Genomic DNA, 23,717 nt, shown 5'->3' on the forward strand with positions numbered 1-23,717 from the left:
TATTAGTCACATTTTAAGAAGCCTGATTACAGGTGTTAGTTATTCCGAGATGCTTACCAAGAAAGGCTGAAAAAATGTACTTCTCGCCTTGCCAGCCACATAATGTTGGCACCCAGATGTGGGAACTATACAGCTGGCATCCCAGTTCTGATCTGTCAAAGCGGCTGCTGATCCCAATGAAGATCAGGGAAAGGGAAAGGACAGGTCCCCTGTGCAAGCACCAGTCGTTTTCGACTCTGGGGTGACACTGTTTTCACAACGTTTTCATGGCAGACCTTTTTATGGGGTGGTTTGCCATTGCCATCCCATCATCTACTCTTTCCCCCCAGCAAGCTGGGTACTCATTTTACCGACCTCGGAAGGATGGAAGGCTGAGTCAACCTGGAGCTGGCTACCTGAACCAGCTTCCACTGGAATCGAACTCAGGTCGTGAGCAGACGGTTCTGACTGCAATACTGCAACTTTACCACTCTGCGCCACGGGGCTCTTAGAAGATCAGACAGGATCCCAAATGATTCTGATCAGGAATTGCCAGTTATATATATTTTTTCCTGCAAATGGCAGTTTGGAATTTGAAATGTATTGCCAGGGCCAGGCTGAGGGCATAGAGGGGGCTGTACCTGAATCTAGCCTGTCCAGATCAAGAGGCAACATCAGGAGAAGGACTGGGCCTCTCTGCCCTGGTGTTGGCTCTCCAGAGGAACTGGTTGGCCACTGCATGAGACAGGATGCTGGACTAGATGGACCATCAGTGGTCTGATCCAGCAGGGCTCTTCTGATGTTCTTGTGAAGGTCTCGGCCTCTATGCCCTCTATGCTGGCCCTCCAGAGGTGTGATCCAGCAAGGCTCTTATGTTCTTATGACTTTGAATTTAGCGATTTTGCAGCAGTTGCTCTGTGCCGCCATTTTGCGTGGGGCAAATCCGCGATCTGCTGCACTGCAGTGCAAACCAGAAAAAACAGGTTTACACTGCAGCTCAGCAAATAGTGGGGTTGCCCCACGCAAAATGGCGACGCAGAGCAACTGGTGCGAAATCGCCAGCTTGTTCCGCACAGAAACAGAAGCCTGCCTCAGAGCAAGGTGAGTGCGGAATCAGCCTAGCTTAAGATGGGAGATGGGTTAACAATTGGGATCCTCTGTTTTATATCTAGCCTGGCTTCATATAGTCAACCAATCACAGGGGCTAATACTGGGCGCTGGCTAGTCCCTTTTGTCCCTGAAGTGGGTTCTGAGATCTCAGCACCCACAGTCCCACGAAGTCCCCTAGGCTACAGTAGTCCCCAACCTCAATTTTGCCATATAGCCCAATGCCCCCATAGGTGGGCCATTCTCAGTCACAAGGTTGTTGCCACCTGGCCATTCACGCTTGGCAGTTCTGTGGTCAGGCAAGGCTGGGGCATTCAGCCCAACACCAAACAACAACTTGCAACCCAGGAATCACTCTCACATACCCATTACGTTTGACTGTGGAAAAGATTCCTATTTAGGACAACTGTTGAGAGTCATGTAAAATATTCTGGAATCCACATTTACTGTTCATTCATAAGTCTCTGAGACGGGCCATAGTTCTGTGGTAGGCGCTACATGCTTTGCATGCACAAGGCCCAATCCCAGACACCTCCAGTGCAAAGAGCTCAGGGGACAAGGTTAGGAAAGACCCCAAATGGAAACCTCTGAGGGCTAATGCTAGAAGGACCAGTGGAACCCACTACAATATACACCCTCCTAGCAGTTAGTCATCCCTGGCTCAGCTGACACCTTACAGCACATATTGGCAAAACGAGGTGTTTGCAGAAACACAGGACTTTTGCCACAAACGTAAGCCCAGTGCCTTGTGTTCCACCTCTTCCAAACATTGTGTAGCTATCATAAAAAGCACAATGTGACATCATCATGTTATGTATTTCCCTACCCCACCTTCACATCTCATTCGCTGCTGCCAGGGCTTTTTTTTTTTGTATTAGGAACCCCTTTGCATATTAGGCCACGCACCCCTGATGTAGCCAATCCTCCTAGAGCTTACAGTAGGCCCTGTGTGAAGAGCCCTGTAAACTCTTAGAGGATTGGCTACATCAGGGGCGTGTGGCCTAAAATGTACAGGAGTTCCTGCTACAAAAAAAGCCCTGGCTGCTGTAGTAGTGAGAACTGAGGCTAGGGGTTAGTGACATGATGTCAGCATGTAAGGGGGAAAATGAAGAAGGGATGAGCCTCTGGGCCGCTGTAAGTGGTAATAGCAATGTGGTTTTGATAGCATCTTGTTTCTCACTAATTTGTTGTGAGGGTCTCGAGCCTTTCAACAGGAGAGGAATTCCTAGAGCTGTACAGTATATTTCTACCTGCAGAAGCATTCTGTGCAATCCAGGAGCTTGCTGCATTATTGCCACAGTTGGTCCTGTTTAACAAGTCAGCTCTCTTTTATTTAGCTGAAGAACTGCTCGCTACTTCTGCCAAAAGTAAATATCTTTCTAACCAAAGGCAATAATTTGATGTATATTTCAGCAACGGATTCCACTGGGAATAAAACACATTACATTTTTACAGCCTGGGTTACAATTTTTTAAACAAGACAACAACTAATAATGTAACTAAACTACTGCAATTAGAGTTAATTTTGAGCAGCTCGTTAAAAAAAGTATTAAAGTTGGCATCACCTCCATTAAATTCCAGACCTGCATATTCAAAGTTATCTGATAAATATCAAAGCAAAACCAAAACAAAACAGAAAGATTACAAGAAAAATTAATTTCAGGGCTGGCTTTATAGGGAAGCAAGTCATGCACATACACAGTTGCAATTTACACACAAACACACACACACACACACAAACACAAAGAATAGGCATGCTGCAATTGTGCTTACCAGCTTGAGAGAAAGCTTCACGCAACAATGGAGAGATACAGGGAGGGAAAAGAGAGAGAGAAAAAAAGAAGTGTGTATCAGTAGAAGAGGAACTCCCCCTGGTTCCATGGTTATAACAAAATGACACACTCACACATACACATTTTCCTCACGGCTTGTGAAAATGGACACCGCTTGTCACAGATCTGTGCAAAAGTTCACAAGAAGAGGGAAGAAATGTTATCAAACGGCTGCCATTTTGCCCATGGAGGTGGACTGGGGAAAAAGTTTTGGCTTTTTGCCTTTGGGACAGAGGAGTGCACCCCTCTTTCTGAAGTAATTCTGCATCTTGGATGTCTTGATTCAGCACACTTGATGCTTGCATGCTGGGTGACACTGACACACGGCCTGTGTGCTGCAATCCCTGCACGCCAGCCAGCAAGCATTTGGATCCTACTTCCCCACTTTGCTACAAAGCAGCACTTTGCATGTTTTCCTGTTTAGTGATAAAATGCTGAAGCGGGACTGCAGGAAGCTTGATGTATACATTCCCCTGACAGAAAGTAGCCTGTCTTTTCTCACTGCTGAAGAAACAACCACTCCTCTGAGCTCCTTGGAAACCAAACTGGAAGGAAGAACTCAGACGAGACGGAGGCCAGGCATGAATGCAGAATGAGGCCATAAACAGAGCTGGCAGAATTCTGGACAGAACCCATTCAGGATGCAGGCATGTGAGAGGCACGCTCGCCCCCTCCCACTTAACCCCCCCTACTTCTTTGCTAAGAATTGGTAAAGTGCTAAACTAAGTAAATTGGAACTAAACCAAACTGGTAAAGTGCTAAGCTAACACATTAAGGAAGAGAGCTGAGCTAAAACTTTCTCCCTAATATAGAGAGGGAACCTCGTTTCTGTTTTTTAAAGTGAGATTTTCAGATACGTGACCCTTACAGCTTGAAATGACAAAGCACAGAATTTTACCAGGCAGAGCATTACATAGGAAAGAGCTTCTGCCTGTATTTGGTAATGTCAAAGGAGGGGTGGGGTGGGGGGTGTCAGGAGAGAACTGGTAAATGCAGAGCCTTAATCCTTCCCCCGCCCATTTGAGTTGTCTCTAATTTGAGTTTCTACCCCTTCGAAAATAGTCCCGCTCCAAGGGGGAGGTGGCCAGGCTGCAGTAGAAAATCACTGTCTGTGGAAAGAGCCTTCAAGTGGCAGCTGCTTTACTGTAATCCCAGAGGGTTTTCAAGGCAAGAGATGAGCAAAGGAGGTTGGCCGTTGCCTGCCTCTGCATAGCAACCCTGGGCTTTCTTGGTGGTCTCGCACCCAAGGACTAACTGGGGCTGACCCTGCTTAGCCTTCAAGATCCGACAACATCAGGCTAGTCTGGGCCAGCCAGGGTGAAAAATAACTGGGGTGGGATTTGTAAGAGGGCACTGGTAGGCAGAGGAAGGTGCATGCAATCTCCTCCTGCCTTCCGATCTGGCCTTCATACGCTCCCCATCACTTCAAGTGCAGCCGCGCAAGTAGAAGCTCTTCTGTGGGCCAGAATAACGCACCATTCCAATCTCAGACCACCACTTTATTCTGCGTGCAGATCGGCTCTCAGAATCTTTTCACACGGGGTGTTCCACATGCCCATGAGGCACTTGTGAGCTAATGCAAGAGAATCAAAGGCACACGTATAGACAACGCAGGCTTTGTGTCTGTATTATGGACTGCTTTAAGGTCTGCGTGCCAAAATGCCCTGATGCCTCTCTCTGTCCTGCAAATGCTGCAGCCATCATCTCGCCGCAAACATAACTCCCCTAAGGAGCACAGTGACCTTCTGAGTTGCGGAGGCCACTCGCAATGCTTGATAGTTGGGGAGGGGGGGAGGTAGAGACAGAGCGGAGAACGTGATTCGTTCTTTCATGGATTAACTCACGCTGAGCCTAGCGTAATTGAGTTCTAAAATTATAATGATTTAAAACGATGAATGTCATGGAGAAAATGGACAGAGATAAATTCTTCTCTTACAGTACTGGAACTCAAGGTCCCCTAGCAAAATGGATGGGCAACGCATTCACAGGGCAGTCTCAAAGAAGAAGATATTGGATTTATATCCCGCCCTCCACTCCGAAGAGTCTCAGAGCGGCTCACAATCTCCTTTACCTTCCTCCCCCACAACAGTCACCCTGTGAGGTGGGTGGGGCTGGAGAGGGCTCTCACAGCAGCTGCCCTTTCAAGGACAACCTCTGCCAGAGCTCTGGCTGACCCAAGGCCATGCTAGCAGGTACAAGTGGAGGAGTGGGGAATCAAACCCGGTTCTCCCAGATAAGAGTCCGCACACTTAACCACTACACCAAACCGGCTCTCCGGTTTGAAGCAACAAGTCACACAACAACACCTAATATTTTTTTAAAAAAACCTCTGCTACCTCAAGAATCTGGAAATGGCCACCAGCTCAGGTGGTTTTTAAAAAGGAGAGACAAATTCACACAGGAGAGGTCTCTCGGTGGTTCTTTAATCCATTATAGCCCAATGGAATAGCAGATAATGGGGACAAACAGCAAGGAAAGGGTGTTGTCAGTTACATTCACAGCTACACACGTCTTTTGCCAGCCTGCAGCTCCTTGTGGTTTCATCTCCACAGGTGTACACCTTCCACTGACCTAGAATTCTTCCTTCTTTTTAACCCTATTTTTTTTAAAAAAAATTTCCCACTGGCAAACCAGTGCTTTTAAAAACATACCTAGGGAATCCAAGGGCAACTTCGTGGAGAAGAGAGTAGCATTGGATAAGCCAGGCCTGTAGCCACTGGGGTGCTTGTGAGGGCACTGCCCCACACAGCAAAAGCAGCAGGTGGAGAGGAGAGAGGCAGAGGAAGCTGCACGGAATGGACCAGCGAGGGGGGAATGGATAGCTGCTGACTGCAAGGTGCCAGGATGGGGGAGAGGGAGGTGGAAGGAAACCCCGCTGCTTGCATGGAACACGCAGTCCCTTCTTGATTCCAAAGTTTTAGGGTTGTCTGCCTTGGCCACTTTCAGAACTTTTGACCCTACCATGCAGTGGACAGGAAAGGGTGCCCCCTGACTTTTAAAAAAGCCCTTTTAAAAGTAGCAGACTCTTAAAATCCTGGCTACGGCCCTGGGATAAGCTCCCCTGAAAGACGGCTCTTGTCTTCCCACTACCAATCTTCCACTGCAATGCGGGGCTCAAGCAGAGCCAGAGGGGGTTCCAGAACTTCAGCCCAGAGCCTTGGTGAACCACCTGGGGGCATCCGACAGCATTCCTGAGAATCCGCTACCAATCAAAGCAGTCACACAACTGATGTGCAGAGTTTCCTTTAGCAGATGAGGTGATGTGGATGGATGAGGGATGGGTGTGTGGGGGGAACTGAGGGGCAGGGGAAGGGTTAAGAACCTCCCATTTGCAGTTCTCCTGTTCCCTCCACTGCAGACATTTAAGCTATGGCAGGGGCTAATATCGGGGGCACCAGTCCAGGAAGTCTTGCCTCTTGGAGAAGTTGGCTGATGATGAAAAGCCCAGCTCTCTCTGCCTGTACTTCAAGATATTACACTTCCTGTCATTTGCCTGAGGACCCATTAATGACGTGCCAACAACTGGATTTGGAAAAACCAAGCCAAAGACAACTGAGAGGGGAGAGATCTAATCATACAAATGCAAGCACGGAAACCATAGGCAGCAAGCAGATCATGGGGCGATACAAACTGATGGCAGCTATTGTTGCAGAATGTTTTGTATACCTGCCCCCTCAGGAGGGGGTGGGAGAGGAAGCGCCATTTTGGTGTTCTGCCTCAGGAACTGGAAGCGTTTTGAGCCACTCTGGAAAGCTAGTGTGGTATAATAGTTAGCGTGTTAGACTATGATTTGGAGGACCCAGGTTCAAATCCCTCCTTTGGCATGAACGTCACTGAGAACCATTCCCTTTCTGTCTAGCTTCTCCCACGGGGTTACTGTGGGGAAAAACCAAGAACCCTGAGGGTTGCCCTGGGCTCCTTGGTTGAAGGGTGGGATAAAAATGTGACAGACAGATCTCTGTAGGAGCGGATCGCATGTTGTTGGCCCTCCCCCGACCCCAACAAAATTTTGGCAGCCCCTTGATTTTTAACCACGGCCTGAGCAGTCCTGTGAACTTCAGCAAAGACACGATTGGCACAAGTCGAGAAGATTTTGTACGCAGATTTTTTTTTGCAGACAACAGCGGTGATACAGAGAGAAGTAAGATTTGCCTACAGAAGCAGTCTAGTAAAGGCACAGAATGTAATGCTACATGCGCTACAGGCTAAATGCTAGTATTCTTCTAGAGGCAAAACTTCTAGATGCAAGAGAACTGCCAGCCACCAATACTATCCTTTTGCTGTAAATTCAGCAAATGCTAAGGGGCAAGACACATACGGCATGCCTAGAGCTTTTCATGGGGTGTGTTGGGAGATGGGAGAAGGATTTTTCCTCTTCTAGATGCTATACTACAGCAACTACGCACCTAATCAACACCATCAACCCATGTCCCCCATGCTCACCAAAGTCTTGTTAGATAGCTATATAAGCAGCATGATCAAGGGCTTTCCTGCATTCCCATTTTCCTAATTTGTGTGTTCCTGCTTTGGGTTTGTTTCCCTATTCATCATGTGGTTTTCTCCCTCTAGTGACTGGTTTTATATTACATTGCTTTATGTCTGGAATAAAGCAATGTAACATCAAGTCAATCACAGAGGGATGGGGCAAAACATGGCCGCAAAAGAACACAAAAGAAACAGCAACACACTAGGGAGGAAAATGAGAATGGGGAAAGCCCTTTGTGTTTTTTGATTCTTTATATGATATGCAAATGGAAACAATTTGTTTTGTGTTTTCAAAAATAACAATACCAAATTGAAAGTCTCTGATGGAATTTTCCTGCATTTCAATCTATTTGTTTTTAAAAACAAAAATAAATGGTATTATATTTCATATTGTGTTCCAAGCAGATTCAAAATCAAACTAGTTCCAGGTGTCAGAGGTTCTGGTGCACTCTAGACCACAGGTTTTCAAACTGCATTCCAGACAACCCTAGAGTCTCTTGGGAGTTGTTAGAGATGAACTACACCTTTCCAGAAAAACAACTTGCCTACCACTAAGAGCCATTCAAAGTCTGAAATAAAGATCGATTTTAAAAACAAGCTACAGAAAGCCTCAGGCTTGGATGCTTCTTCCCCACTGTATTCACACGCAATTCGGACTGGAGATGTATTGTTGTATTGTCTAAATCAAACTGTGGTCTGATTTCTTGCCTATGAGCAAAGATTCCAAGTCAAGCATTAAACTGTGGTTTAGTAATATGGCTTGTAGGCATGTGATAGATGGTCAAAAGTTCTGCCCTCCAGGAGCCTCAGCCAATCACTTTGGAGTGCTGGACTGGAATTTTTTTTAAAGGGTGGCGGGGAGAAAGAGCGAGGAGTTTAGCAGTTTTAACTGCTGGAGTGGCCAACTGACAGAATGACAGTGGTTGGATTTCCATGAGAGAAGGGTTAGGAAATCTGCTAGTTAGTCAAGAAGTCCATTAGAGACTTTAGGAAGCCTGAAGGGTAAGTAGTGTATGGGTGCTTTTTCTTTCCAAGACAGTTAAAAAGGGGGAAGCCGGTCCGGTTTGCATTATAAAGGTTTGGGAGCCATTCCTGCCGAAAAAACATTTAAAAGGCTTTCTGTTCTACACTGTAAGTCTGAATCAGTCAGACAAGAAAACTGCTTTATAACTGTTGTGTCTTCTCAGGTCCCACCCCTCTAGTAACTTCAGGGCTGTCTTTAGGGTTGCCAAGTCCAATTCAGGAAATATCTGGGGACTTTGGGGATGGAGCCAGGAGACTTTGGGGGTGGAGCCAGGAGACATTGGGGCGGAGCCAGGAGCAAGGGTGTGACAAGCATAACTGAACTCCAAGGGAGTTCTGGTCATCATATTTAAAGGGATAGCACACCTTTTTAAATGCCTTCCTTCCATAGGAAATAATGAAGGATAGGGGCACCTTCTTTTGGGGCTCATAGAATTGGACCCCCTGGTCCAATTGTTTTGAAACTTGGGGGGTATTTTGGGGAGAGGCACTAGATGCTATATTGAAAATTTGGTGCCTCTACCTCAAAAAACAGCCTCCCCCAGAGCCCCTGATACCTCCAGATCAATTCCCCATTATACCCTATGAGAATCAATCTCCACATAGGGAATAATGAAGGGCCCAGCAGACATTTCCCTCCCCCCTGCCCCCGTTTCTGGCAACTCTGAAGCGAGGGATTGGCCTCTCTACTCACGAGTTGCTGCCAACTTCTTCAAAGTAACAGAGACACACCATCCCAAGAGGAAGCCTTTCCAATCGGAGACTGAAGCCTCTGGAGGGGGAAAGTCACATGGTGGCTGTGGGGGCGGGGCTTCCCCCCTCTCCGGCCAGCTGACTGGGGGTGGAAAGGAGCTTGGGAAGTGGAAGAACCCCTGCTGGGACCTGGGGATTGGCAAGCCTAGCTGTCTGAACGCATGGGCCTGATGGGTACTTGCCCATGGGCACCCCGAGCATAGGGGCCCCATACTAATCTGTGTATGATGCAGTACTAATAACCATTTACATTTTTATTCCTGTGAGTAGTTGTCATAGGGGCCCAGTACACTGCTTCGCCCGGGGCCCATAATGCTGTTAAGATGGCCCTGAGTAACTTTGCTCCTTTAATGCTGAGAGGACTGGAGAAAAGGAAAACAAAGAAACAAGCAAACCATGCAGGCCACTGAAATAAACCTGGTTTTGAGCTCTTTTCACCAAACCTGTGGTGTGGATTCTTCATGTCTAAAATCCCCTCACAACAGGCAAAGGGAGTGTTGGGAGACACCCTGGGGACATCCTCAATGAGCACTGGCCTCATTGAGAACTAGAATACCAAGTATTCCCCAAAGCCTCAATTATAAAAATAAAAGTTAGGAAAAAAACTGTAGGGGTATGAAATTTAAGACCCTAGTTTCTAGGTCTGAAGATGTGGTGTCATCACAGGACAAGAAACAGACAACTTGTATGATTCAACTGTCACAACAAACTATGGGCGTTTTCGCACTTACCTTTTACTGGCGCGACCACCCTCCTCACGCCGGCGGATCTGCAGGGATTTCGCACCAGAAGCCCCGGCGCAGCCAAAAGAGCCGGCAACTTCCGTCGCGGAGCCAGCTCAAACGTTTTCCTGCTTCTTGGCGGTTTCCGTTTGAGCTGGCTCCGCGACGGAAGTTGCCGGCTCTTTTGGCTGCGCCGGCGCTTCTGGTGCGAAATCCCTGCAGATCCGCCGGCGTGAGGAGGGTGGTCGTGCCAGTAAAAGGTAAGTGCGAAAACGCCCTATGAGTTGCTCAGGATCAAGAAGTCAGTTCTTCATCCATCCACAAGGATTAAGAGAGAAGGAAGGAAAGGGTGAGTTCAGTGGCTTGTAAGGCTCATAAGAGAACATTCTTCGAAAACATGGTTTGCTTGTGACATCTGAAAAGAATCTAATCTTGAAGGGCGTTCCACTGAAAAGCCTGGCCATGGGCCCTGCGTAGACTAAGCATCTGCCCTCCATCATGGTCTAGCAGCATCTTCAAAATGCAAAATGGTAGATGAGTCAATGTGTAAATGGTTCTCTGAAAATCCAGGGTTTGAAAACCACTGATCTAGAGGCTAGGGCATCAGCCCTTGGAGGATCTGGCTTCAGATCACAGCTCAATATGGATTCACTGGGTGACCGGGGGGCAAGTCTCTATTTCCCTGCCTCAGGTCTCCATCAGTAAAGATAAAAATAATGATGATGAAGTCAGGAGGTGACTGGGCTGCCAATTACAAAATGCTGCCCAAATTTTAATATGTGTGTATAAAAACTGTGTATAAAAATGATCCAAGCCTTTTGTGGTCTTGTAGGAACAACTTATGTTAGTGGAGGAGTTAAAGCATGTGTTGAAATCTCTCCCACTGAAACAAGCAGGGTTTTTTAAAAAGTGTAGAAACATCAGCTGGGCTGCGGTTTTATTTGTAGGGAGTATAAATATATATTTTGCTTGCCTGCAATTTGCAACACTACCAAAACCAAAGTATGGAAAAGTGATTTGCCCTGCTTGTTTCAATGCTGTTCAACCAACGTAAGATGAAATAAACAAATAGAAATGTAGTTGTTACCCTAATTTTCTTAAGGTTGAGCTGCAGAAATAAGAAGGAAAGATCTAAGGGTCAATCTGAAGCTTATTCTTAGGAAGGCTTTTTGCTGCTTTGAGGCGTGGAAGGACAAGGGGTGGGGTATCTTTGTTAAGAGATTTGCTCATTTACTGCAAGGAAATCTGGGGACAGGGAAGCTCTCTCTCTCTCTCTGAATTTCTAATAAATAAATATACAAATCTAAGGAAAGAGCAAATCTCGTCGGGATGAGCCTAACGTAGCCTTTTGCCAGGAGCAAATGGAGGAAGCCTACGAGCCACAAGCGCAATAACACACGAGAGCGCATGAAGGCCAGCATATCTATGTGTTATTGGAGAGTCACAAACAGCGACCCACACTTACAAGACAGCAAGGGGGGGAGTGGAACGTCTCTAGGTTACCAACGGCAAGAAGGCTTTTCTGAGGCTCTGCCTGTGCCAAGAGAGCACTGGCATTTTAGTTCCATGCCTTGGCTGCACATTCCCAAAACCTTTTTTCTTTTTAATCAAGGCAGACTTCAAAGAAGCAGGACTGGTGAGCGATGTGCTCCTTCCTCCCTCCTGTATGCCCCCCCCGCCCCCCAAGGCTCAATGCCCTCCTTCTATAAAAACCACACTGCCAATTGCAAACAAATTGACTCTTGACAACTGCAAGCCGAAGGCCACTAACAACCACAGTGGAAACCTCTTGGACAACTTCCCCACATCAAGAACAAGGTCCTTGTGTTCTTATTGGGCACTCAATTAAACTAATGAGCAGCAGGCTTAGAAGAGGTAAAAGGAAGTCCTTCTTCACCCCAAGAATCGTGAACACGTGGAACTCCCTGCCGCAGGAAGAGGTGGCGGCTACAAGCATGGACAGCTTCAAGAGGGGACTGGATAAACATATGAAGCAGAGGTAGATCAGTGGCTACTAGCCACAAGACAGATGGAACACTATGGGTGCGTTCACACTATGCTAAATAATGGGCGTTTTCGCACTGACCTTACGCCGGAGCGACGTCCCTCTTCACCACGCAGCATCTGCGTGGATTTCGCACTAATTGCTCCGCAGAACCCAGAAGAGCCGCAAAGTCCTGTGGCTTTTGCGTCGCAAATGTAAACCGCCAAAAACCAGTTTACATTTGCGACGCATAAGCCGCGGGACTTTGCGGCTCTTCTGGGTTCTGCGGAGCAATTAGTGCGAAATCCGTGCAGATGCTGCGCGGTGAAGAGGGACATCGCTCCGGCGTAAGGTCAGTGCGAAAACGCCCAATGAGTTTTGCAACTGGATTTTTACTGTGTAAGAACAGCAAAAATCCACTTGCAAAACACATTATTTAGTGTAGTGTGAACTATATGTCTGGGGCAATCAGGCTCTGTATTCTTGGTGCTTGGGGGACAGCAGCAGGAGGGCTTCTAGAGTTCTGGCCCTGCTGGTGGACTTCCTAATGGCATGTGGGTTTTGGGCACTGTGTGACACAGTGTTGGACTGGATGGGCCACTGACTTGATTCAACAGGGCTTCTCTTATGTTTTGGGGCTGGGATGGTCTGTATTCTTGGTGCTTGGATCAGGCACAAGTGGGTGGGAGGGCTTCTGGAATTCTGACCCCTCTGATGGACCTCCTGGTGGCATCTAGGTTTTGCCCACTGTGTGACACAGAGTGTTGGACTGGATGGCTACTGGCTTGATCCCATGACTTCTCTTGTGTTCTTATGTTGAGCCGTGGTTTACTTTGCGTTTTTCTTTTTAAACTGGAGTTTCACGAAGGTACATTGTAAATTTAAATGTTCTGCTTAATCAGGGCTTTTTTTTGTAGAAAAAGCCCAGCAGGAACTCATTTGCATATTAAGCCACCCACCCTCTGACGCCGAGCCAGCTGGAACTGCATTCCTGCTCAAAAAAAGCCCTGTGCTTAATATGAAAGAAAATTGTGACGCACAACACCCCATTACATTTTTAAGGCTAATTTCATTGTCCCAATTCCTCCCAAGGAAACCTGGGAGCTGCTGTCTAGTAAGTCTGCTAAGAACTTAGCCTCAGAGATGCCTGGTTGTGTCCCCTCCTGCCTTCTCATAGAACTACCATGACAAGTGCTTCTTAAGAGAAGGAACAATTGTTTAAGGTTGTGGTATAGTTATGTCCTTAGAGGAGGAGAACCCTTCTGAGATTTGGAGAAGATACTATGACTTTGGGCACTTACTACTTGTTAGGCCACAACTAGGCAGCCTACTGAGCTAATATTAGGTTTGGGGTGATCTCCTGGAAACATTTCAAAGGAATATGGTGTGTGGGTTGGAACTATGAGGAAGCATTTTTTTAAAAACAGGAAGACTTGTATTTGTCACCTTCTTGGGCAATGTGCTTGAGCCAAAGAATATTACTTCTGGCATAAGTTTAACATGGTTCCTTTCTTCTTCTTTTCCTCCTCACCTGGACACCATGCAAATTCTAGCTCAAGCTGGACTTTAAGGCACAGATCCATGGTGTACAGAAACTTGCTATGGCACAAGAAATGCCCCTTCTCCTACAGGGCCTGCCTCACAAGCTGGTGTCACAAATTTGCACGGATAAAGTTGGTAGGAATTGATGTCTGGAGGACACAACCTTGCCGGTCCTCCAGTTTTTATCGACTCTATGGTTCCGTGACATTAAACCCACTGAGCTGTAGGCCCTTCTAGCCCTAGCAACCTCCGTTGTGCTTCCCACACGACTGCCAAAGCCCATTAAGGGAGTTCCACTGTAGCTTATACATTCCACATTTTGGGTTAATTTATTTTTGCATGCCTGGTTTTTTGCTTCCCCATTGATGAATGCTGTCTCAGGTTGTTGGGGGTTTTTTGTAGGCTTGTTTAAACAAAAACAAAAAATTATCACTGAAAAAAAGCAGGCCTTCTTTATGTTGAATTGCCAAACGTCTCCACGGGACTTGCCGTTGGTTCATTTATTTGTTTCAATCGTTATTGCACACTTGGTTTTCAGTGAAACTCCCCCTCTTGCAAGATTGTAAATGGGGTCAGTGACTGCGCAGCGACTGTGTGGCCCGGCCACACCATACACAAACTTACAACATATTCCCTAGCCTCAAGGGCATACGTAGGCTTGCCTAAAGTCCTCTTCATGAGTTCTTTGTGAAAATACAATGATTGAGACTGTTGCTGAGTCAGCAAAAGAAAACACACACACATTAAAAAGGAGAAGGGGAGGGGGAAAGAAGAAAACCTCTACGTTTACTGTTTCTACAGCAAAAAAAGATAGCTCTCGCTTAGGTCTGGTGCCCATGTTATGATCCAACACCACCACGAAGGCACTCCCGGAAATCCACTGCCGTGTCCTGGAAATATAAACATGGGAATGTTTGATTGTTCAAGGCTGGGGGATAAAGTAGCATCTTCGAAGTAGCATCGGCTACCGTATCTTGCCCTGCAAAAACTCCCTCTTCCCCGTAAGTTGACTTCTCATAGATCTGAGATAAACTTCCCAGGAAATTCAAAATTTGGCACACTTCAAAATGTAATTTTAAATATCTTGCCACCAACAATCTAGAACGGGATAGTCTGGACTGGATGCTTCGTAACTGGTTAAGCAAGTAATTGAAGGTAGTACAGATTTAGGAAACACAACATCAGTGTGAATATAAATTGTGCCAAATATCAAATCTTTACAAAATGGTTGCAGATAAACAAAATGGCCAGATAAACATTTTGCTGCAAAATTTGTAAGAGGGAACTTGTGGGGGACAAACTTTATCGGTCTGATTAAGATACTTTGCAACAAGGAGACGCTAAAATTATATCTGTTGCTATAAACCTCTTTGGAGCGCATGGAATAGGCGAGCTATTAAAAAAATACAAAAATGTATTAAGAAAATCAGATGACCTATAACCATAGGGGCAGAAATGAAGAAACAGCCATAGCAAGCAGGCCTGGTGCTTATACTGATCCCTCCTTTTGGGGGGGCGGGGAGTGTGCGTATATGCATGTGTGTGCCTCGAAGACACAGTGGACTTCTGGTGACCCTTTAGCGGAGCTTGGACGTTTCAAAGAGGTGGCTTGCTACAGCTTGCCTCTGTCTCCCAACTCTGGCATTCCTTGGAGGTCTCCCATCCAAGTACTTGCCAGAGTCAGCCCTGCTTAGCTTCTGAGATCTGATGACATCAGGCTTGCCTGGGCTATCTAGATCGGGCCTCCACACAACCATTCTGAGGTTATATACAGCTCATGGCAAAACTGTCAAAAGTTCAACTCGGGGTGAGGGGGAAACGGAGCATGACGATCAGTCATAGAAGTACTCAGGCAATTCTAAGGATGCAGCCAGCCACATTTAACTTGTTTTTTGTCCTCTAGCTACTTCTTCTCAAACTATGCCACTCGTACATGGCCCAGGGGTCACCATCTCTTGGTTTTCACGGAGGTCATAAAACCTGGCTGGAGTTGGTGGCAGAGAAGGCTGTCATGTCACAGCTGACTTGTGGAATTCATTGCCACAGGAGGTGGTGGCGGCTACAAGCATAGCCAGCTTCAAGAGGGGATTGGATAAAAATATGGAGCAGAGGTCCATCAGTGGCTATTAGCCACAGTGTGTGTGTGTGTGTGTGTATTGGCCACTGTGTGACACAGAGTGTTGGACTGGATGGGCCGTTGGGCTGATCCAACATGGCTTCTCTTTTGTTCTTATGTGACACAGAGTGTTGGACTGGATGGGCCATTGGCCTGATCCAACAGGGCTCCTCTTATGTTCTTATGTGACACAGAGTGTTGGACTGGATGGGCCATTGGGCTGATCCAACATGGCTTCTCTTCTGTTCTTATGTGACACAGAGTGTTGGACTGGAGGGGCCATTGGCCTGATCCAACATGGCTTCTCTTATGTTCTTATGTGACACAGAGTGTTGGACAGATGGGCCATTGGCCTGATCCAACATGGCTTCTCTTATGTTCTTATGTGACACAGAGTGTTGGACTGGATGGGCCACTGGCCTGATCCAACATGGCTTCTCTTATGTTCTTATGTGACTCAGAGTGTTGGACTGGATGGGCCACTGGCCTGATCCAACAGGGCTTCTCTTATGTGACACAGAGTGTTGGACTGGAGGGGTCACTGGCCTGATCCAACATGGCTTCTCTTATGTTCTTATGTGACACAGAGTGTTGGACTGGATGGGCCACTGGCCTGATCCAACATGGCTTCTCTTATGTTCTTATGTGACACAGAGTGTTGGACTGGATGGGCCACTGGCCTGAGCCAACATTTTATTTAAGATATGGACTGGTAACTTCCATTTGAATGTATCTGAAGTGTGCACGCACACAAAAACTTATACCTTCGATAAAATTCAGTTGGTCTTAAGGGTGTCAGTGGACTCAAAATTTGTTCTGCTGCTTCTGACCAATGAGGCTACCCACCTGAATCTGTCTTCATGAACACAGAAAGCCTGCATTAGAGAGAAAGGCTAAGCTATCGCCCTTCCTCCTTGATATACTAGCTTTCTGAAATTTGGACATCAACATTTCCCTACTACCACCAGGAAGTCACACAGCAAGAGCTCTACTGCATGATTCAGCTGGCTGCGTCACTCGGACGTTTGTGAGCTATGAAGTTACAGAATTTCCAAAATGCATCTTCTGGCATGGATGAGAGTTGACAGCACAACTTTAGAGTTGTTAGATCATAACGTGGAAAGCCATCTTTAACCCAGTTAGGCCCAGGAATCCACAAAACTATTTCCACTTTATTCATAAGAACATTTAAGTATGTGTGTATCAGCTTTGAAAACACAGAAACATGATCACATTCAGCTATGGCTCTAATCAACACTAATTTTGATATAGCACAGGTAGTGAAATAACAGTAAAAGGTTCTAAAGGTTTAAAAATGAAAGGGTTTGGTTTTTTTAACTGTTATTGGATACTGATGCTGAATACATACAATAAGTACAAAGGAAGAAATCTCTATGGGTCAACTGAAGAGAGTGTTATGGAAGGACGTCTACAAGTTACCAGTACATCGTCTGACCACAAAAACATGAAACAAGATGGATGATTAAGAAAACATTCCTTGGTGCAATGGAAAGAGTTAATTACATGGTTTTTTAAAAAGTCAACAACATCCACTGGAATAGAAACCACAAATCTCTAAGCTAAGAGGCGAATCTCTGGCCATGCCAATTCATGCTGTTGCAATTGCTTTCATGGGATAAAGGAATCTACCCCCTCAGTCTATTTACTGGAACAGCTTAGATCATCTCAAGCCAAACAGGGTGGGGAGAAATCCATCAGGGGCCACCAAAAAGTTTGTCACAGAAAAGCCTCCATGTTTCCCAAAAATTTTCTTGGGGTAATTTTCTAGGACTAGTAACACCTAAAACGGGCTGAGGCACACTAATGTGTTGCAAGATAAAAACCAACATGCCCCAGGAAAGAAATCAAACCATTAAGAAGATTGCAGATTTATACCCCGCCCTTCTCTCTGAATCAGAGACTCAGAGCGGTTCACAATCTCCTTTATCTTCTCCCCCCACAACAGACACCCTGTGAGGTGGGTGGGGCTGAGAGGGCTCTCACAGCAGCTGCCCTTTCAAGGACAACCTCTGCCAGAGCTATGGCTGACCCAAGGCCGTTCCAGCAGCTGCAAGTGGAGGAGTGGGGAATCAAACCCGGTTCTCCCAGATAAGAGTCCGCACACTTAACCACTACACCAAACTGGCTCCTGGGAGCTCAAAGAGCACACCCACAAAGGAGGCTACCCGTTCTATCTCTGTATGCTTTACTAATCTGTTTGTGCAATATCGTATAGAAACGTTACAACTGAAAAGGTCCACTCTTGCTCCATTTGGGGTGGAGAACTGTGCCCCGTCTACACATCATGTGTGACTGGATCATTCAGTTGCTTCCGATACAGAGAAACAGTAGAGTTACTCGTACAGTAGAGTTACAAAAGTGCTTTTTCTTTACTGCTATGAAATAGTCACTGCTCTGGGCCTGCCTCTTTCCAGTCAGGGAGCTCCTATGAAATGGGGAAATGTTTATATCTGAAATGATGAAAAATAAATGGAAACACCTTGTAGCTTGCCTCCAGTTTTAATTCGGAAGAATATTGTACATCATCTATCAGACGTTTGGGAGGCTCTGCTCTGTACCATTTCAGCAGCAAGTGGCTCCAATGAATGCATGCAACATTTTGGCAAGGCCTGTGGATTGTTTTTTCCTTTCCTCATTTATCTGAAGCTACCGACTAGCGCAGGCCTTCACAGTTGGGCTTTCAGCCAGAAGGTGGCTCCACCCTTGCATAAATGGTGCGCATGAGAAATACACAAGAGAAGCAATGCGGGTACTACTCTCACGGTGCTAAAAAAGCTGATTTAAGGGTATAAGTTCTACCCCTGGATTTCTTGCACAGGAAGATTTTGGCTTTCTTTTTTTCCCCCAAACACAGAAGGTATAATTAGCAACTCTTTGAAGAGTGATAATCTTTTTTGTAATCCACCCCCTTCAAAAAAAAAAGAAGAGAGGACGATTGTAAAAGAATACCCAGTAGAAAAAAGATGGGTCCCTAAAATGGAATTAGGAAAAGACAAAGGACGCTGTGTTGTGCAAACCAATTCTTAAAAGTTCTTGCCTTTACATTTAGAGTGCGGAGGGGGAATTTCAGAGAGAGGTTCAATTAAATTGTGGTGTGGGCCAGCCCAATTCCTGACATTGTGAGCCCTGTCTATCTCAGGTGTGGTTTGGAAAGATCCCCCCCACCCACTTTTTTATCCTTCCCTTTATGACATACATAACTTTCCTCCTCCATTTTTACCCCACAACAGCTCTCCAAAGTTAGGATGGGATGAGAAAAAGGGTCCCCCAGAGGGCTTCATGGCTGAGTGGGATCCAGTCATCAGATCTCCAGTGTTCAGGAAGTGGGGAGGTCACAATCAGATCTCTAGCACAGCTAGATTGGAGGCCAGTTGTGCCTTAAAGAACAACATTTTCAAGATAGGCTTTCAAGAATCTTTGCCTCTTGAAAGTTCATACCCCGAAACTTTCATTGGTCTCTAAGACGCTACTGGCCTCGATTTCAGTTGTTCTACCGCAGATCAACATGGCTACCCTCTGAGACAGACCTTTAGCACGTTGTTTGTTCAAAAATAGCAGCCACTGAGATCCACTCATTTGAATCAGGACCACAAATTGACAGATGGACACAGGTACCCCCCCCCACCTGCAGTATACCCCCACGGAGAAACCTCTGGATCTATTTACTGGACCACCTGAACAGGAAATATTTAGATACCTACAGTGAGGCAAACAGAAGCTACAGGGAAGTGGGGATTTGCTGTTGCAAAAGTGGTGGCCATAGAATTACACCCCACTCTCTCCCCCTGAATCTGATTCAGGGTCCCTCCATGGCTGCTATTTATCACACATTAGCATTCTGAGCATGCAGGGTCTTATCTACCATGGCCCTAAGAAGCAAGTCTTGGATACAGGATGCCTCTTATTTCCTTCCCTCCCAGTAGGGGTGCCAGCCTCCAAGCGGGATGTGGGGATCCCCAAGAATTACAGCTGATCTCTAGACTACGGAGATCAGTTCCCCCGGAGAAAATGGCTGGTTGGGAGGGTGGATTCTGTGGCATTCTGCCCCATTGAGGTCCCTGTCCTTTCCCGGTTCCATCCCCAAATCTCCAGGAGTTTCCCAACCTGAATCTGGCAACCTTACCCGCCCCCCATCCCCTGCTAGTGGCCTTGGCGGAGCTGCCAACCCTACCTCCCAGATACATAAAGGGGAGGGAATGTGATTTCCAGTTCTTCTCGGGACAAGTTTTGTACTATGGTGATACCTGGAAGAACAACTGCCACATGCCACCTATATGTTGGGCTAACAGCAGATGTAGGCACAAGGAAAAGCTCTTCCCTGCACTGTAGCAAGACATGTGTTGCTGTTGCATGAATCAGACAGGAAGAGGGCTTTAATTAAGCCCAGTCATGAATTAAATGGAGGACAAAAGAGAAAGTAAATATTGGTGATGGAGGGGAGGGAAATTTGTTTTGAGTGGCTCTCAGCAGGCCTTTTCCTTTCTTGTGGCTGCTGAATGAATCAGCAGGCAGTTCAAAAGCTTGTGCTAAAAGCTGCAAGAGCCCTTTTTCAGCTTCATTATTTAAAATTTTAAATCGGCAGGCTCTAGATTACACCGTAGGCCACAATTCTGGATGCAGGGGGATAACAGACTGACAAAGGACCTCAGCCCATGCCAGCTGGGAACTCTTTTCCCTTCTGGCAATCCCAATGATGTCACACCCCTTCCTTTTGGAAGCCCCAAACCTTCATTGTTCCAAGGGAAATGAACAACTGCTGAAAAGCACTAGGCAGCGTTAGACCTGGGTGTCTGAATTCAGGAGATGTTGGGCTATATCACAATACCCTCAAGGGGATGTTCGTTACATCAACTAATTAAAAGGGGAACAACACACCACCTGTCCCACAGGGTTCTGGAGTTTGGTGGGGCAACTGTGCCCCCCCACACACAGTTGTCCCACCAAACTCCAGAACCCTGTGGGACAAGTGGTGTGTTGTTCCTTGCTGTGGTATGGCATAGAGGGGAAGTGTTGGACTACGACTGGGCACCCACACCCAGTCCCACATCCCTAAGTATATAAACTGGGGTGGGAAAACGATGTACATGTTGCTCCTTGGAGGAGGGGCAGGAGAGAAGTGTGATAGGAAAAAGTACTGTGAAATCTAGACCCTTCTCTCACTACATTATCTTGTGAAGCAAGTCCTATGGAAAACAGAAGGAAGGGTCCTTAAGATTTGGGGCTTCCCAAAAAGTGGGCTGGGCCACCAGCAGGAGTGCTGGAAGGGAAGAAAGGTGAGGGGGTTTGGCTGGTATCCCTCTTGAGGCACAGGCACTAGGTTCCTACAGGAAAGGAAAAGGAGAGTAAGAACTGTTTGGGAATGTTCCTTGAGTGGAGCATGCCCAGTACATCTGCTGGGTTTTGAAGGGGACAGTGCAGCTTCGTGACATCTGCCAAACCCTGCCCTCAGCGTGAATTCCCACACTCGCATACGTGTGCCATCGTTTTGCACAGATAAATGGTACATGAGAAGAGCTCCCTTGCCAAACCCATGAACCCCAAAACTTTGGAATCTGGCTTGCAGTTTATGGGTTTACAGAAAAGCAAGGCACCTATGTTACTCATTCACAAAAAATACTCTGATTCACAGGGCACCAGTGCGCACAAGGCAGCCTTGTTTAGTTTGGAAGGGGGGCTTTTCATGCGTGATTGGGAAATATCACACATTAGCAGTCTGAGCATGGATCTCCCAACATCTTAGCTATCCCCATCATTGAAGCAAATGCAACATTTTAGTCAATTGTGTGTCCCTCTTGCTTTGGAGTATTTCTCTTTTCTTTCCTGCATACCTTTTGTTCCCTCTAGTGGTTGATTTGATATGATATTGATATATGTCTGGCATAAAACCCTGCGGCATACAACTGATGAAAATGAGAATGCGAAAGAGCCCTTTTTATTTTTTGCATTATTTACCATGAACATTTGTGTCTAGGGAAAAATGCAAAGCCACTCTCTTCCATAAACAGAAAAAAATGTTTTTGTGGTTTCATTGTGGGGTTTTTGACCACAGCCCTGAATTTCTCAGACTCTGATCTACATGTTATGATTCACAAAATAAAAGAAAGGAAGGCGGGAGAAGAAAAACGGGTTCAGCTCTTGAACAAGTCAAGGAAGAACGTGCAGTTGAAGCACAAGAGAGAGACAGACAGACAGACATCCAGAGGAGAACTTACCCCGCGTTTTAGGCTCCTGAAGCAGTGGATTTTGGGTTTGGAGGTCATGAACTCGTTGAAGCGATGGGAGAGGGGTTCCTTTTGCTGCTTGGGAGACTGGGGGCCGTTGGGAACAGCAGAGGGTGAGCCAGAGAAAGGGGGCGGAGGAGGGGGCTGATGGGGGGATGTTAAAAGGGACATAAGCTACGTATAAGAGATGGAGAAGTGATAGAATTAAAAAAAAAACCAAAATCAAAAGATTAAAAAACAAACCCAGAAAAGCACATACAAAACAAAAACAAAAAAGCCAGCATAAAAAGGGGGCAACATTTGAAATAAAAAATCAATTGGGGGCAAATCAGTAAAGCCATGGCTTTTTTTTTTAAGGAAAAGAAAAAAGGAAGGATAAAGGAGTGGGAATGTTTGTTTGTTGGTAAAAGATTTTCATTACAAAAGGAAGGTGTAATAGAAAATGAAGTTCAGTAAGAAGTGCAACGCAAAAAATTAATGCATGGCAATTCCCCCATTCCGAGACCCATCATGCCGCATGCAAACGAGAGGGTAAAGGGGGGAAATATGAGGAAACACACACACCCCATGCTGCCACTCCTGATGAATTGTCCCGGAATCTGTATCCTGGCTCAAAGGAAATGTTTTTGACAGAAGAGGCGGTATGATGTGATGGCCCAGAGGGAACGGGCTTTCAATCCCCATCTAGCCACAAATCTGCCTGAGTGATCAATCCTAAACCAGTGCCTCTCTTTTAGTCTAACCTAACCCTAAGGGTGGTGATAAGGGTCAAACAGGCAGAAGAGGGAAGCAGCATGTCTATTACTACCCTGAGCTCATTGGCGGAAGGGAAGATTTAGGAAAGGATTAGGGAGGGGCTGTGGCTCAGTGGTAAAGCATCTGCTTGGCATGCAGAAGGTCCCAGGTTCAATCCCTGGCATCTCCAGTAAAAAGATCTAGCAGTGGATGATGTGAAAGACCTTTCTCTGCCTGAGACCCTGGAGAGCCGCTGCCTGTCTGAGTAAACGAGACTGACTTCAATGGACCCAGCTTCTGATTCAATATAAGGCAGCTTCATATGCCTAACAATTAAATAAAAATGCAATGTAGTTCTCATCAGTGAAAATAAGCTGACATAAATATATCAGTTAGATTGGAGTCCTGTGGCGCTACAGAGTGTGCCGAGTGCAATTCTGCACACAGAGCTGTACAGCTTTCAAGAGTCAAGCTTATACCCCGAAAATACTGTTGCGTCTCTAACGTGCTGGGGGACTCGAATCTAATTGTTCTACTGCAGACTGAGACCTTCTGAAACTATAATGAGACGAGGGCCATTTTCCAATGATCACTTATCAGTTTGGTGCATTATTTTACTTTGCGCGTGGAGTGCTGGGAAACCCTCTAAGGCGGAAGGCCTTCCAACTCCATTCCGGGAGGAACCCCTGAGGATTCTTGGAAGCTTATCAGGAATTCCTCCAGCTCGTAAGATCAGTCAAAGCAACTGCACTTTCCTGAAAGTCAACCTGTTTACTGCTGCTGATCTTCCTGAAATGTCACAGAGGGATGACAGGTGAATCTATGCCTGCCCTTGTCACAGCTACAGAATGTTCGGTATACCAAAGGTTACACTCTGAACAGATGCAAAGTCCTCTCAATACATGTGCTAGGAGGCAATGTCAAAGGAAGACCTTGGCCTCTGGGCTCTGTTTGTGGGACCTCCAACAAGGTGAACCGATGGGTTCAACACTACATGAGACAGGTTGGTAGACTAGATGTATCCCTGGTCTGATCCAGCAAGGCTCCTCTTGGGTCAGCGGGGATCAAATCATCTGAAGTTAAGATGTCTGAAAAAAACCCCATCCTAGTCTGTCCTCTCAGAGCTGCAACAATAAATGACAGAAGTTTCTCCTGCAGTCCACCCTGAGCTTCAGGAACACGGAAAGAGAGAAATCT

General features: G+C 46.3%; 1 protein-coding gene and 1 non-coding gene across 21 annotated transcripts in view; one reads left to right on the top strand and one right to left on the bottom strand.

Annotated features, from left to right (window-relative positions):
- FNBP1 (formin binding protein 1) overlaps positions 1 to 23,717 on the bottom strand; it is a 242,782-nt gene that overhangs the window by 35,051 nt on the left and 184,014 nt on the right. For 5 of the 20 annotated variants that reach the window (XM_060250480.1, XM_060250479.1, XM_060250478.1 and 2 more), the window contains exons 10-12: positions 21,777 to 21,959; positions 14,052 to 14,141; positions 2,860 to 2,874 (exon numbers count right to left, since the gene is read on the bottom strand). The exons of 2 other annotated variants lie outside the window; for them this stretch is intronic. In XM_060250480.1, the coding sequence (XP_060106463.1) occupies positions 2,860 to 2,874; positions 14,052 to 14,141; positions 21,777 to 21,959 (288 nt within the window). The remainder of the gene's footprint in view (positions 1 to 2,859; positions 2,875 to 14,051; positions 14,142 to 21,776; positions 21,960 to 23,717) is intronic. 13 more of the 20 variants (XM_060250492.1, XM_060250491.1, XM_060250485.1 and 10 more) reach the window with 9 other exon arrangements.
- TRNAA-GGC (transfer RNA alanine (anticodon GGC)) lies at positions 22,639 to 22,710 on the top strand. Its single transcript has one exon. It is a non-coding gene; the product is annotated as a tRNA-Ala (tRNA).

Source organism: Heteronotia binoei, chromosome 12 (genome assembly GCF_032191835.1).
Source record: "Heteronotia binoei isolate CCM8104 ecotype False Entrance Well chromosome 12, APGP_CSIRO_Hbin_v1, whole genome shotgun sequence".
Lineage (NCBI taxonomy): Eukaryota > Metazoa > Chordata > Lepidosauria > Squamata > Gekkonidae > Heteronotia > Heteronotia binoei.